The sequence below is a fragment of the Mugil cephalus genome, chromosome 19 (assembly GCF_022458985.1).
Source record: "Mugil cephalus isolate CIBA_MC_2020 chromosome 19, CIBA_Mcephalus_1.1, whole genome shotgun sequence".
Taxonomy (NCBI): Eukaryota; Metazoa; Chordata; class Actinopteri; order Mugiliformes; family Mugilidae; genus Mugil; species Mugil cephalus.
In genome coordinates, this window is record NC_061788.1 from 1,713,826 (window position 1) to 1,729,757 (window position 15,932).

At 43.9% G+C, this 15,932-nt stretch overlaps 1 protein-coding gene across 1 annotated transcript in view; it reads right to left on the bottom strand.

Annotated features, from left to right (window-relative positions):
• Positions 1 to 15,932, bottom strand: part of grk3 (G protein-coupled receptor kinase 3) — a 63,212-nt gene that overhangs the window by 18,309 nt on the left and 28,971 nt on the right. Inside the window, exons 4-13 of the mRNA XM_047569960.1 lie at positions 11,368 to 11,441; positions 11,166 to 11,267; positions 9,493 to 9,567; positions 5,759 to 5,820; positions 5,619 to 5,670; positions 4,944 to 5,035; positions 4,751 to 4,850; positions 4,377 to 4,455; positions 2,646 to 2,776; positions 1,286 to 1,380 (exon numbers count right to left, since the gene is read on the bottom strand). Of these exons, the coding sequence (XP_047425916.1) occupies positions 1,286 to 1,380; positions 2,646 to 2,776; positions 4,377 to 4,455; positions 4,751 to 4,850; positions 4,944 to 5,035; positions 5,619 to 5,670; positions 5,759 to 5,820; positions 9,493 to 9,567; positions 11,166 to 11,267; positions 11,368 to 11,441 (862 nt within the window). The remainder of the gene's footprint in view (positions 1 to 1,285; positions 1,381 to 2,645; positions 2,777 to 4,376; positions 4,456 to 4,750; positions 4,851 to 4,943; positions 5,036 to 5,618; positions 5,671 to 5,758; positions 5,821 to 9,492; positions 9,568 to 11,165; positions 11,268 to 11,367; positions 11,442 to 15,932) is intronic.

The following is a 15,932-nucleotide window of genomic DNA, read 5'->3' on the forward strand; positions in this document are numbered from 1 at the left end:
TTTCAAAGTCTGAGTTTGACACAGTTCTAGGTCTCAAAAAGAGGACATGTCCAGGAAAAAGAGGACGCCTGGTCACCTCAGCTACTTGGTAGGTGAAGAAGCTAGGAGATGCTACCGTTAGCTAGGAAGCTGGGGAGAGCTACTATTGGCTGGAAGCCGAGGAAGAGCTACAATTAACTGGGAGGCTAGATAGAGTAACTATTAACTGAGTGGCTAGGAAGCTAGAAGGAGTGACTCTTAGCTTGAAAGCTAGGAAGCTGGGAGGGGCTACTATTAGCTGGGAGGCTAGGAAGCTAGAAGGAGCTACTATTAGCTGGGAGGCTAGCAAGAGTTAATATTAGCTGAGTTAACAGGAAGAGCTAATATTAGTTAGGAGGCTAGGAATTAAATGGAGTGACGATTAGGTGGGAGGCTAAGAACCTAGAAAGAGCTACTATTAGCTGGGAGGCTAGGAAGCTGGGAGGAGCTACTATTAGCTGGGAGGGTAGGAAGAGTTACTATTAGCTGAGAGGCTAGGAAGCTAGAAGGAGTGACTGTTAGCTTGAAAGCTGGGAGGGGCCACTATTAGCTGAGAGGCTAAGAAGAGCTATTATTAGCTGGGAGGCTAGGAATTAAAATGAGTGACTATTAGCTGGGAGGCCAGAAAGTTATAAAGAGCGATTATGAGCCGAGAGGCTAGGAAGCTGGGAGGAGTTACTATTAGCTTGAAAGCTGGGAGGGGCCACTATTAGCTGGGAGGCTAGGAAGCTAGAAGGAGCTACTATTAGCTGGGAGGCTGGCAAGAGTTAATATTAGCTGAGTTAGTAGGAAGAGCTAAGTTAGGAGGCTAGGAATTAAAAGGAGTGACTATTAGGTGGGAGGCTAAGAACCTAGAAAGAGCTACTATTAGCTGGGAAGCTAGGAAGCTGGGAGGAGCTACTATTAGCTGGGAGGGTAGGAAGCTAGAAGGAGTGACTCTTAGCTTGAAAGCTGGGAGGGGCCACTATTAGCTGAGAGGCTAAGAAGCGCTATTATTAGCTAGGAGGCTAGCAAGAGTTAATATTAGCTGAGTTAGTAGGAAGAGCTAATATTAGTTAGGAGGCTAGGAATTAAAAGGAGTGACTATTAGGTGGGAGGCTAAGAACCTAGAAAGAGCTACTATTAGCTGGGAGGCTAGGAAGCTGGGAGGAGCTACTATTAGCTGGGAGGCTAGGAAGCTAGAAGGCGCTACTATTAGCATGCTGGGAGGGTTTGGAGACCAGGACTAATACTTAAATGAAGGAGTTTATCGGAGGGCAACACTTACACGCTGGCGTGAGGCTTCTTCTTGGAGAAGTCGCAGGCGAGGCCGAGGTCGGAGATCCGAACGTGGCCGTGTTCATCCAACAGGATATTAGCTGGCTGAGGGAGGAAACACACACGGAGGTGATGCTGCTGCTGACGGAGGAGGAGGAGGAGGAGGAGGACACAGATAAGATCACAAGCGTCGGAGTTCATGGCGGAGGCCTCGCTAATTCATGACTTAAGTTCCAATTTCCGGCAGCAGAGGATAGAGACAATAAAAAAAAAGAAAAGAAAGAAAGAAAGAAAGAAAGAAAGAAAGAAAGCTGTGTGCTGTCCTGGTTAACCTCTCCCCCACCCTCCACCCCCCACAGAAGTATTTAACTGTTTATCGAGGCCCTAAAACTGCTCCTCGACTTCCAGCAAAAATATATCTGTTATTATGGCAACCGGTCCAAACAGGAGGAACCAGAGGGAAAACAGGACGGAGGAGAGGACGGCTGCAACCGCTCCTCTGAGGAGGTTTGATGGAGGATCAGAGGATGTCTCTGCAGGAGGAGGAGCAGGAGCAGGAGGAGGAGGAGGAGCAGGAGGAGGAGCAGGAGGAGGAGTCTGGTGGATCAACACGTCTAAAACCTCCTCGACAGAGATGAGCCGTTACCATGGAGACTGAACACAATGATCAGATGTAGGAGTTCACATCAAAACATCAAACACGACACAAGGTCACTGAGGAAGAAGAAGAAGAACAAAGAGGAGAAGAAGGGGGTGGGGAGAATAAAAGGGAGGAGGTGCGGGAGGAGAAGGAGGTGGAAGAAGGAGAAGAAGAACAAGGAGGATGTAGTGGAGGAGGATTAGAAGGAAAGAATCACGAGAAAGAGGTGAAGAAGAAGAAATTGGATGAAAAGAAGAAGAACAAGAACGATGTGATGGAGGAAGAGAAGAAGAAGATAAAGATGAAGGTGGAGGAGAAGAAGAAAGGGACAAGACAGGGAGCGAGGTGGAGGAGGATAATAATGAAGAGGATGAAAAGGAGGTGGAGGAGAAGAAGAAGATGGAGACATGGAGCCACAGAGAGAGGAGGTGCAGGAGGAGGAGGTGAAGGAGTGAGGAGGTGCAGGAGGTGGAGGAGGTGCAGTGAGGAGTAAGTGAGGAGGGGGAAGAGGAGGAGTGAATGAGGAGGTGGAGAAGGAGGAGGAGGAGGCGGAGGGAGGAGTGAGGAGGTGGAGTGAGTAGATGCAGGAGGAGGAGATGGAGCAGGAGGTGGAGGAGGAGGAGTGAGTGAGGAGGAGGTGCAGGAGGAGGAGGTGCAGGAGGAGGAGGAGGAGGAGGAGTAAGTGAGTGAGGAGGTGGCGGAGGAGGAGGTGCAGGAGGAGGCGCGGTACCTTGAGGTCTCTGTAGACCACGAAGCGGTTGTGCATGTGCTCCAGACCCAGGATGATCTCTGCGGCGTAGAAACGCATCTCCTTCTCACTGAAGACACCGTGCTGGGACAGATGGTAGTGGAGGTCTCCTCCTGGATGGGGACACGGACACAGACACAGAGAGGACATCAGAGACACGTCCCAACACCTCCTCCCTCCTCCTCCCTCTGATCAACCCTCTCAGGGAGGAGACGAGGATCAATGTGAGACTCAGACTCAGGAAGATCCTGATTAAACCACAACAATTCACTGACTCAGTCCATGTCCACATCTGTCCCTCTATCCTTCCATCCCTCCATCCTTCCTCCTCCCTCTATCCCTCTATCCTTCCATCCCTCCATCCTTCCTCCTCTATCCTCTTCCTCCTTCTATCCTCTCTCTCTTATCCTCTTCTTCATCCTCCCTCCTTCCTCCTCCCTCTATCCTTCATCCCTCTATCCTTCCCTCCTCTCTATCCTTCCATCCTCTATCCCTCTATCCTTCCATCCCTCCATCCTTCCTCCTCCCTCTATCCCTCTATCCTTCCATCCCTCTATTCTTCCTCATCCTCACTCCTCTATCCTTCCTCTACTCCTCTATCCTCATCTTCATCTCCTCATCCCTCTATCCTTCCTCCATCCTTCCATCCCTCCACATCCCTCTATCCTTCCATCCCTCCATCCTTCCTCCTCCCTCTATCCTTCCATCCTTCCTCCTCCCTCATCCCTCCACCTCCTTCTATCCTTCCTCCTCCCTCTATCCCTCCATCATTCCTCCATCCTTCCATCCCTCCATCTCTCTATCCCTCCTCATCCCTCTATCCCTCCTCATCCCTCCATCCTTCCATCCCTCCATCTCTCTATCCCTCCTCATCCCTCTATCCCTCCTCATCCCTCCATCCTTCCATCCCTCTATCCCTCCTCCTCCCTCCATCCTTCCATCCCTCTATCTCTCCTCATCCCTCTATCCCTCCTCCTCCCTCCATCCTTCCATCCCTCTATCCTACCACCTCTCTCTATCCGTCCTCCTCCTCCTCCCTCTATCTCTCCTCATCCCTCTATCCTTCCTCCTCCCTCCTCATCCCATCCCTCTATTCTTCCTCATCCCTCCACCTCCTTCTATCCTTCCTCCTCCCTCTATCCCTCCATCCTTCCATCCCTCCATCTCTCTATCCCTCCTCATCCCTCTATCCTTCTATCCCTCCATCCATCCACCTCCCTCTATCCTTCCTCATCTCTCCATCCCTCCGTCCCTCTATCCTTTCATCCCTCCATCCCTCCGTCCCTCTATCCTTTCATCCCTCTATCCCTCCTCCTCCCTCCATCCTTCCATCCCTCTATCCTCCTCCTTGTGAATGGACTCCACACGTTTTAGTTGTGTTTGTTTTGACTCATCCTCCGTCTGCTCGTACTCTGGTTGTGGTTGTGCATCAGGTGGTGGAGTAATTGTTTTGTGTTGCTTGGAAACATCCATGTATTTACATGTGGGACAGGTTTGTTCTGCAGTAGCTGTGAGTGGAATAAAAGATTTCTGGAATTTAAATGAGTCGCTCTTTGTACGTGTTTCCATTGAAATGTGTTTTTTGTTAATGTGTGATATCCCATAATTCTCTTAAATGTTGAGGAAACTGGACTTTAAATGAACTGGTCACATGACCCCCCTCACATAGAGGAGGAGGATGAAGAGGGTGGAGTTAAACTGGGGGGGTCGTACCGTTCATGAGGTCCAGGATGAAGCAGAGCTTGTCGGGGGTGTGGAAGGCGTACGTCATGCACACGATGAACGGGCAGTCCTGAAGAAAAGAGACCAAAAAAGAGACAAACCTGTTAATAATAAACAGGGACGAGGACGAGGATGAGGAGGCGCAATTATACTGTAGATCATATTCTAATAATATTTAAATTTACATCCTGACATTTATTATTATTTATTTATGATTTGATTTGTTACTATTTTTAGGTCATTTGTTTGTAGCTTCATATATTTACTCTCCATCTCTCTGACACCGTCTTAGATGATGCATTCATGAAAACTTGGAAATGAGAAACCTATGTTCCAGTTCTAGTATTTTGTGTTTTTGAACTGACCCCTGTGCTGACTAGTGACAGCATGATCCTCTCGTTCAGAGCCAGAGTCTCTCCCTGCTTCATCTTGATCCTCTTCTTGTCCAGACACTTCATGGCGTACCTGTCAATCAAACACATGTCAAACATACATCACACACACATCAAACACAGCCTTTAATTGATTGTTATTTTGTATTATTGTGCGTGTCCTCACATCTTCCCCGTGTCGGCCTTCCTGCAGCCGTACACCTCCCCGAAGCCGCCCCTGCCGATGATCCGATGAACGCTGAAGTCGTTCATGGTGAGCTGAGGGAGAACCAGAGGAACCAGAGGAACCAGAGGAACCAGAGGAACCAGGACTTTAGAGAACTTTACAGAACAGCGGCGCGTCTTCAAGGCCCCGTCTGATATTTTTAGTCTAAGTGACAGAAATCATGTGTGGAGGGCGCGAAATGTTCGGACCAAAACAGGAAGTTAGTCACGTCCGTGTGAACAATGAGTTACTACACTTTTCATCTAATTAATATTAGAAGATGAAATCAGACAGGAAGAGTCTGGTTCGGTGCTTTCATTTCTAAAATTAGTCCTGAAAGTGTCTCTACATTAAATCTGACTGGTTCCCTGTGAAACGTCTTTAATGTGACAGAGTCAGGATCAGATCAACAACCAGACGTTCACTGTTCTGATCCTTTACTCCCTGAAACCTTCCTATCCTTCTTTCCTTTCCTACCTTACACCTTCCCTCCTTTCCTCCCTCCCTTCCCTCCATTCTACTGACCACATGGTGGCGCTGCTGCTGATTTAGTTCTGACTGAGGACGCAAATTAATGGCGACACGTTTTAATCCCTTTAAGAGCAGGTGGATGATGAACATCAGAGCTTCACTCACGTGGATGTTGAGCTCCACGTTCTTCCACTGACAGAAACGAGTGAATTTGTCGCTGAAAAGAAAAAACACAAACAGTGAAATTGTGAGTTTCCTTCGAACGACGCCTGAATCTCCGTCGCTCTCAGTGTCGATGTCCTCACCTCTCGATGAACTTCTGGAAGATCTTCCCTCTCAAGCTGTCGCAGATTTCCACGATGTATGGCTGCAGACACACACACACACACAGTTGAGTTGAGTTTGTAATTGTCGTGTGAACGCATCGTGCAGCGTTGGCGTGAACCCTGAAGACGCCGTCGTATCTTTGAGCGTAAACAGTCAGAATAACCCGAATAAAAGCGGCGCTGTCGTCTAAAACAGGAAATCTTTGATTGAATTTACCGCCTGAAAGAAAACTCTTGTCTGGATTTAGTTTTTTTTTTTTTTTTTTTTTCCTGGGTGGCCTCTTTGCAAATTGACTCTTCACGCTAAATGTTTAATTAGCAGCAGTATGAAGCCGAGAGTCTGGGGTTTAAAAATAACGCGGATAACGTGGAGATGACGCGGACGCTCGCATTTCTGGAGGCCGACAACTTTTCTAGTCACGTCACATACGCACACACGAAAAAAAAAAGAGAAAACAAACAAAGTTATTTTCAATCAAATGGGCGGTCGCCTTCCAGAAATAGCCTCGTAGCTTCTCCAGTTAGAAGAACACATGCTGCTGTTTATCAGAGCAGATAAACAGTGACCTGAGACGGTTTAGCTGTTTTCCTCCAGCTTTAAAGACGCACTCATGAGAGATTAGAGGAGATTACTTCAGGTTTAACTCTGAATCCTTCCACTCCAGCGCCTCTGTTAAACTGAAGAGGAGCCGGTTCTAAACCAGTTTAAGGAGCCGGGTTCTGGTCCTGGACGTTCACAGGAGTTTATAAAGTTAACTTTAGTTAACGCCGTTAAACTAGCTGCACTCACAGGACGAACCGTCGGGGAGGACGTACGGATACACAGCGTCATGTTATGATGTTGTGATGTTCTACAGATGCAGCTTAAAATACACGTAGATATGAACATCACATGACACCAGAGATAATTCATTGGACAAACTCAGTAAATGAACAAGATTAATTCCAATGATCCATTTCCAGCTGGTGCTGGAAGTGTTATACTGACACATGTGAACATATGTTAAATATGAAATAAAACACGGTAAAACTCAGCAGTTTTAAAGAAAATCAGCTTTTTAAATCCATTTCTGATCCTCATCTTTATTTTACATCATCAGATGTTTTAGTTTGTTTCAGTCGCTACTGAAGACGACGCAGTTTAGGAGGAAAAGTGTCAGAAAGAAGATTCTTCTATCAACGGACCCAGTGGTTAAAAGGAGGAGGATGAAGGAGGTTCATTCATCAGCTGATCTAAAAGTTTATGACCAGAGCTTGAAAACCCTCAAACCAGAAAGTAAAGAGTCAAATGATCCGTTTCCAGTTTCTTGCTCTTGTGCAGTAAAAGTGTTGGTGGAGGAATTTGTTCCTGATCAGAAACACGACTTTTACTTTTAAAATCAATATTGTATCGGAAGAAAAACTCCATCGATGTTTTCTGCCCCTAGTTTAGATGGAACCAAATGTCCTGATTAGAACTGTTTGAATAGAAAAGCTCCATGTAAACACCTCGATGGGAATAAACACAAAGACGTTTCAAACTGATCCATCATGTAAAAGATGAATCACAGTGAAGTCTTCACATCCCACGACATTAAATAAAGACGGAGGATCAGAAAAGCATTTAAAAAGTGATTTTTTCTTTAAAACTACTAGTGTTTAAAATATATACACATGTACTATGATGCAGAGTGGAAAAAATATCATAATTTATCATGATATTTTTTAAAAGAAAGAGAAAAGTTTAGTTTTGGGCCGATTGTGAAAACTTCCTCCACCACCAGCTGGAAATGGATCACTTGAATTAATCCTGATTTTTGACTCAATTTGTCCAATGAATTATCGCTGTTCATCTGATGTTCAAATCAAATTGTCCCTGCTTATAGAGGATATGCATTGATGTCACTTCCTCCTGTGGCCACGCCCCCTGAGGGGCAGAAACACGGTGGAATTTATCAGTAAATACAGAGAAACCAGGAAAGATGTGGATTATCAGATCAAAATGGACTCAACTATGATCCATATGAACTAGTACGGATTTGGAAAAGTGGATTAGCCTCAGTTTCAGTTATGATAAATGTAGCTGAATAAAACGCTTTACTGAGAAGTAACGTTAGCCACACAATACTGTAGCATTAATAATGTATCGTATCGCGACTCAAGTATCGTGATACGTATCGTGATACGTATCGTGAAGTCCTTCCCCACTCATACTGTGTTAGTGTCTGTTTCATGTCGTCTTTACCTTAAATCAGACCACGAATCTAAACCACGCTAGCTAGAAGAGCAGGTTTCTAAAGACTGAGGCTGCACCAGAACCAACCGAGTGGATCCAGTCTACTGGTTTCAGGACGCTGCATTAAGGAGCATCTAGTAAAATCAGAAAATTTACAGATTCATCCTGTAGAAGACGTCAAACAATCGACATCAACATGTCCTCGTCCTCGTCATCAGGGTTTAAGGCGACTCTGGCTACACAACACGGGAAATACCACAAACATCATCTGAAACACGTTTTATTCTTATTTTCTCCTTCTATTTTAGTTTAACTCCATTAACGTGTCCAGAGACGTAGCAGAGGAACCTAAAAATATCAGCCTCGGCCTCATGAGGAGCCGCTGGTATGAAAACAAGCATGTTTCTGTTTCCTTAAACGAATGCATTTCAAACATTTCTAGTTTGACGTCTTTACAGTGAGGACGTCTCCAGACGAGGACGTCTCCTCACAGCTCAGCTTAAACATAAAGGAAAGAGATTTGGGTCGAGGTTAGGAAACGACAGGAGACACGGATTCAGATGAGTTTGTGTGTGAAACATAATTTACACCATGAAACGTGTAAACTCAGTCATTACCGACCGGGACACGGTTCCTTCTGCAGGATTTAAGTCTGTGCTTGTTTCTGTGCGTCATCTGAACAACTTCATGTTTGAGAGTCTTTCCATCAGAGATACATCAGAGATACAGCCGCTGATACGATATCCTACTGACCACATGGTGGCGCTGCTGCTGATTTACACACAGACTGAGACCAGATCTCTGGTTCTGACTGAGGACGAATTAATGGAGACACGTTTTAACCTCTTATCATTGTTATCAGGACGGACTCAAAGTAAAGTGACTCATGGTCTTAGTTTCCTCTGAAAGTCAAGACTCTGAAGTTTCATCATAAAAGTCAGAATCTCTCTAAGTGGTTTAGAAATAAATGTTTTGGTTGGATCCTATAATGACTTTTATGGATCCAGTCCAGTGACTACGCTGAGCTCTGATTAACGTCCTGAGACCCGCCGTCCTCATATGGGGACGTTTTAGGTTTGTCGCAGCTCATTCTGCTTCATTTAGACCCGTCGGCCTCATGTGCTGGTAACCGAGGGTCAATACACTAGTTTATTTATCTTTATTTGGTTTGATATGACATGAAAATCTAACACGTTCAAAGGTACACGTTTGTGCATCGTTTCCAATTCTGCTTTTGCGTTAAACTTTTATATTCTGGTTACACATTGGGGACATAATTTATTCCAAAAACAAAAGCTGAAGTCCTACTAATCCCAATTTGAAGATCTTAAAGAAATTCAGATGCATTCAAAACAAATGCAGGAGGTTAAAGGGTTAATGAATGAATGAATGAATGAATGAATTAATTAAGACCCGGTGTGAACCCGGGGGGGTGTTTGGAACTTGACTGCTGTTGGTTTTCGTGGAACCAGGTGAGTTACAGGTGACGGGTTCGTACCTGGAACAGAGTCGGGGGAACCTGCTTCTTGGCCAAGTGACTCTGAACGTGATCCACCGCCTTCTTGGAAAATGGCTGAAACAAAAGTGAAGGCGATAAAATGAAGGGTCATTAAAATGCAGCTCCAGCAGTAATTTCAGTTCTGTTTTCTCTGAGAGAGGATGTGATGCCCCCCCCCTCCCTCCGCCCCCCCATCCCCAGCCATGGAGCCTGTAGCAGAACACTCATCTCTGTGTGAGCGTGGGCGGCGCGTTTAATAACTTCCTCCCTTCGGACCGAAGCAGCAGCAGCACTAACTTCGCTTGTTGTGCGATTGTTGTCGTGTGTGTAGAGTTTGGTTTGTAGTAAACGTGGCCTCGTTCCAGCAGCTTTGCCAGAAGAAGAGCTTTTAAAAACCGGACCCATTTCATGCTCACAAACAAGTTTGTGGCAGAAAAATAATCTTGCAAAAGATCTGCCGGGCCAATCAGATGGTTTGTGGGCGGAGCTTAATGCCTCAGTGACCTAATGTATCCTTTTATTAAAATATATGAATTTATTAGTTTTTCTTTTTAAAAATCATATTAAAATGTTTCATATTCGATTTTATATAGTTTTATTCTTATTTTCTTTGTTCATGGATTTTAATGAATTACACTAAACTTCCCTTGACTCTTGATTTTTTAAAATTTATTTCCCAACTATTACATATGGGGAGTTATTATTATTATTATTATTATTATTATAAAAAATGCGTAACAATTTTATTTATATTTACATTAACTTATATAGTTTGTTCATAGGTTTACTGATGTAAACTCTAACCTCTTCATTTACATATTATTATTTTGTTTGTCTCCAATAGAAAATGTTAAAAAATAATTAAAAATTTAAAAATAAATGTATAAATAATAATAAAAAATATAGTATCCAAATATGTCATGATTATAATAAAAGTAATTATTACCATCTGTTTTAAAACCAGAATGAAAATTATTTTAAGAAATTATTATTTTTATCTTATTTATATTTACGTTCACTTGCCCATTTAATCGGTTTACTGAAGTAAACTAAATTTCTGGTTATTTATTTTTTTATTATTTATGCATAACTATTTTGTTTGTCTACAATAATAAAAAATTAAACAATCTTAAAAATAAATCTATTTGTAAATATTGCGTTCAAATATGTCACGATTATGTTCGACTTAAAAGTTAATTATTATTATTATTACTATTACCTTTTTTCTTTTTTAAACTAGAATAATTAAAAATTACTAGACAAAACTTCTTGTCTGCTCATAATATATGTACTTTTGTGTTTTCAATAATAAATAAAATAAATCTATTTCTAAATATTGTGTTCAGCTGTGTCATAATTATGTTAAAATATAAGTTCATTATTTAGCAGTTAACCAAAAGATTAATACTACTGAGAAAAACAGTTGATATAATGAATAAAAAAATCTATTTATTGAATAAAATATGAATTTCTTGCAGCTGTAACCAGCAGAATTATTGGTAGACGTGTTTTCCTGATCTTTTCTAGCTTGTAAACCATGTGACAGTCCTCTAAGACATTAAACGGGAGCTTTGTGGAGACGCAGCCTCTCAGCAGGTGTGAGCTCTGAATGTACTTGACCCCCCGGGTGCACGGTGACGTAACCAGTGTGTGTCTGAAGGTGGCGCCCTCACATGTGAACAGGAGAGCAGCTCCTTCATGATGTAGCCGTCGTAAATCTGCCGGCTGCGGCTCAGCCTCTCGTCCTCCGAGTCCAGCTTCTCGTAGTCCTTGATCTGAAACAGAGACACCGGGGTCGGCTTCCTGGGACGGGCTGAATCTGAGCGCGGCTGGATTTACGCGACTAATTCCACCTACATGACGCTCGGTACTTACTTCTTCGTAGAACTTGAGCTGTGGCACGGCCTCGTCGATCTCGTTCATGCAGAAGTCCTTGAACAGCAGGAAGCCTGAGGGAGTGAGGAGGAAATAAATGATAATCTGATGTGTTGGTCTGCTGCATTAAAAAGGACCATTTAACCCCAGAGGTGCACGTCTCTGATATGTAATATTGGCTCATTTTCCTGTATATAGTATTAAAGTTTCATGTGTTTTATTGGGTTTTACTGTGTGATGATCTGTTGAGTTATTTTTGTGCTATAATTTTAATCCAGTGGAGCAAAGATTGGCATCAACGTTCATAAACTGTCTCTGGATCCATTAAAATACCCAAACAGTGACTGGGATCAAGTCTCAGTCATGTAGGTGGTGTTGATCCAAGAGGCGTTTAGAAAAAAGAAAAAGGAAAAAGCAGCTGGACTTGTGATTGGGATTAAACCAAACCCACGAAGGAAATCTAGACAAAAAGCTAAAGCCACATAAAAAATATTTTAATGGCGCTGATGCGCCGGGATGAACCTCTGCTGAGGAGCTGGTTGGGACGTTTGTTCTCCCCTCAGGATGAACTCAAAATGATTTAAACTGATTTAAAACAACAAAACTAATGACACACCATCCCTCCGCTGTGTTAGAAGCTAATAACCAAACACCACAATTAAAGAAAAATGAAAAAATTAGTCACGAATCTTTTAATTAAACATCCAGTGGCTCCAGATTTTCGGGAGCTGTGGTGAAGCGAGGCGTTAAATTAAATCGATGTTTAATGAACCAACAGAAATAATCGGCAGATTAAAGGATAAAGCTAATACCCGCTAGTTGTATAGCTAATAGCTAACACGACTGAGAGCCTATAAAAACACTGTATACGGCCGCACTATCAGCACATTCATCATTACGCTTTATTACTGATGAACCATTTATCTTCTCATCACAGAACCAAACAACATTAAACATCCGGAACAAACCCTCCCAGGTTTGTTGTGGCAGGAAGTTGTTGCTCGTTCGTGCAAAGGACCAATCAGATCGTAAGTCATCAGGGCACCAAGGAGTTCACTTTGTTTACAGCAAAATGGCCGACGACCGTCGAAGCTGCCAAAAATCAGAGAAGGAGGAAGTAGAATCGTGTGACTAACGCGTCGGCTGTAAATGAGTCAGCGTGATGTGGATGTGGTGAAGTGGTAGTAGGACATCATCTAAACACAACGGCTGCAGCCAAACAACAACAACAACAACAAACTTTAGACCGAATGATTAACCTCCTGAGACCTGAGCTTCGTCTCACATGCATTTTTAATTTCTCCAAGGTGTTTGAGAGAAGTAGGGACTAAGAAGCACCAACACTGAGCATCGCTACGAACAATAAGTAGTTTCTGAAGTAAAAAAACAGGGATTATTTTACTGTGTAAAACCATAAAGTCACCAACAAAACATAAAACTATTTATTTTAATTCCTCAACATTGCTGAGCAAACAATAAAATCCCAACATCCTCATTACTAATGATAAAATTAGTTAAATTTGAGGTTAATATCAAATTACAGAAGTTAATTAACATAAATAAACAAGTTACACACTAAAATAGTTTCACAATGATTAGTGTATTGACCCTTTGCTGCCACCAGACGTCAGACTAGAGCGTCCACTTACGAGGACAACAGGTTTAAATGAAGCAGAATAAGAAGCAGAACTTAAAAACCTAACGTCCCCGTATGAGGACACAGGGTCTCAGTGGGTTCTACGCAGAGAAAGGTTTCCTGGAGACTAATCTTCTGATCAGAGCGGGTTAGTGAGTTCATGGAGCTTCCTCTCCACATCTACATTAACTGAGACGGAAAGAAAGATTCACTGGACTGGATCCAAAAATACGTTAGGAATCAACTCTTTTGATGAGATGTTAAAATGTGTTGCTAGGGGAAACGTGGGCGGTGCTGAAGGGGAACGTGTCAGGGAACATCACAGCCTACATTAGGTGATGTGACACTTGTGGACGGCACACTGTGTCCGACAGATACCCACACTGGAGTAAACAACTGTAGCGCCACGCAGCTCCATTTACTACTGGCCTTAATAATGGATCGAGGCTGCCCTGCTCTTATTAAGGCGGCCGATTCTTCCCCCCAGTCACATAATTGCAGATAATAGCAGCCAGGTCGTTATTTGGTTTTCAAACGACACCAACGCACCGACAGAGGATAAAAAATCTGACGCCTGATGCGTCGTCAAAATCCACACTCAATGAAACATTATCTGAGGAAGATGAGGGGAGGGGGGAGGCTGCGGAGATGAGATGCACTGTTGCCATGGTAATTGCCTCCGTGGCTACCAGCTATGTGTGAATAATGGTGTGGAGACACGAGGATGAGATGTACAGTACACTGTGGCTCCCCCCCAGGAGGCCTGGCCTCCGGGAGGCTACGTCCACCCCCCCCCTCCTCCTCCTCCACCATCGGCTGCTATATAATGTCAGCGACATCATCACATCACTGGTGTCACAGTGGGCTGTGGACGCGACGAAGACGAGGACGAGCGGAGACGGGAGACGCGTTGAGAATGTGGGACACGGCGCTGAGACCCGGATTCCTCAGTTTCCCCGTCTGCGGATTTACTTAATTAGATTCGAGCATTAGCTAAAGCAGGAGGCTAACAGGATCGCAGGTCCTGACACAGATCGTCAGGGACGTCTTTGGCACGTCTCACCTTCACGAGGGGTGTGAGTGCGACACGGTGACAAACGGAAATTAAATTTATTTTGATTTACGAAAGGAAGCAGGAAGCAGCTTTGGGACTGATGCACATCCCTGTTTGAATAGGTGTGATAGACAGTGCAGGTGTGTTCCACAGGGCTCTGTTCTGGGCCCTGACTTATTTATATACTTATATGCTAATAACATACAAAACAACAAGTTTTAAAGGTAAATCTTACCACTTATATGCAGGTAAACATCTCTCAATCAACAACCATCAACACGGTGCTGGCGCTTTGCTTTCCTGTACCAACGTTTTAGACTTTAACACAATTAAATTTCATTGTAAGCTGCTGTTTTATGAGAATAAACATATTTAATCGGACTGAAGGAATGTTTCCTTGCTCTTGCCCACAGGTCTTTAACAGGGGGGGTCCTTGACCCCTGGGGGACTGTGCAGGTGCTGCAGGGGGGTCGGCTGGTTTTGGTCGACATTTTTTTATATATTTCTTTAATTTTCCCCGACAAATTTAAAGAGAACATATGTTTGTGTTTACAGCAAAATGAATATTTGAACCTGTACAATAATTGAACAGCTTAATATTGAATACAGAATGATAATAATGATGTATATATTTATGAATAGCACTGGGCCAAGTTTCATACAGACACATACAGTAGGTTGGAGGTCCTTATTTAAAGACCTTTGCTCTAACCCAGCGTAACGCGCTTCATTATTGATCAGTGAGATGTGAAGGTTTGTTTCCAGACTAATCTAAGTTGTTCCTACTGTCAGAGGCTAATTCATGCCTTTGTTTTGCTAATTTATATCGTTTTAATTTTGATAATTAACTTCTTTCATCTTGTGTCACAGCATCAAAGCGTCCTCTTGCGATATCTTCTGGTTTTGTGGTGAACGACACAGTCAGCAAGTTTAACCATGATGAAAATAATTCCGACGGGTCGTTCAGAAAACAAGGAGTCGGCCTGAAACCAGCTCGTGTTTAAAGGGCTTGTTTTCTCTGCAGCGCAGATAAAGAACGGCCTCTGCAGCTCTTTCAGCATCGAGCGTCGTTCAGTCACAGAAATCATAGCTGGAACAAACAGAAAATGAGCTTCCAAGCCCAAATAAAGTGGCTTTTGTTTCAATTTAGCGCGCTCTCTGATTCAGTTGGAGGCTGTTTTTGGGGCGTTTGTTTTCGGGCCTGGTTTGCTATCATCGATTCTCACTTCTTCCCCCCTTCCTGTTTTATCTCTCCGCCAGACATGATGCATCATTTCCCCTCGGCTCCATCGCCGACGGTCGGGCTCGCACAAATAAAACGTCCTCACATGCATCCACACATGGCGTATGTACACAGCCGAGTGCACAGGGCATCCTTGTTTGCAGAATGGGTGCTACTGACAATCCCCCCCCCCCCCACCACCACCCACCACCACCCACCACCACCCCTTCTCCTTCCACCACCTCCTCCTCCTCCCAAAACACACAGCCAGGTTTTCAAAGACTAAACATGCGCTGGAGAGGTATTAAGAGCGAAGGGAGAAACGACAGTCCTTACATCACCAAGACTCAAGGATTAACCTTAATCGCTGAACACTTCAACACTGCCCAGCTAATTCAACAAATGGCCTCTTCCACACACACACACACACACACACACTAACGCACACACACACACACACACACACACACACGTTCAGCTCAAATCAGACACGAGTTCCTCTGAGCTTTGTCTCATTAGCGAGATCACCTGAACCGTCTAAAAATATCGAGCTGGCTTGTTCCAGCAGCCGCCCCGTCCTCCTCTCTGGCCACCTGTGGAGCCGCGAAGGCCCGAGGAACTGGACTCACTGCAACGTTCAGAGCCTCTGAACT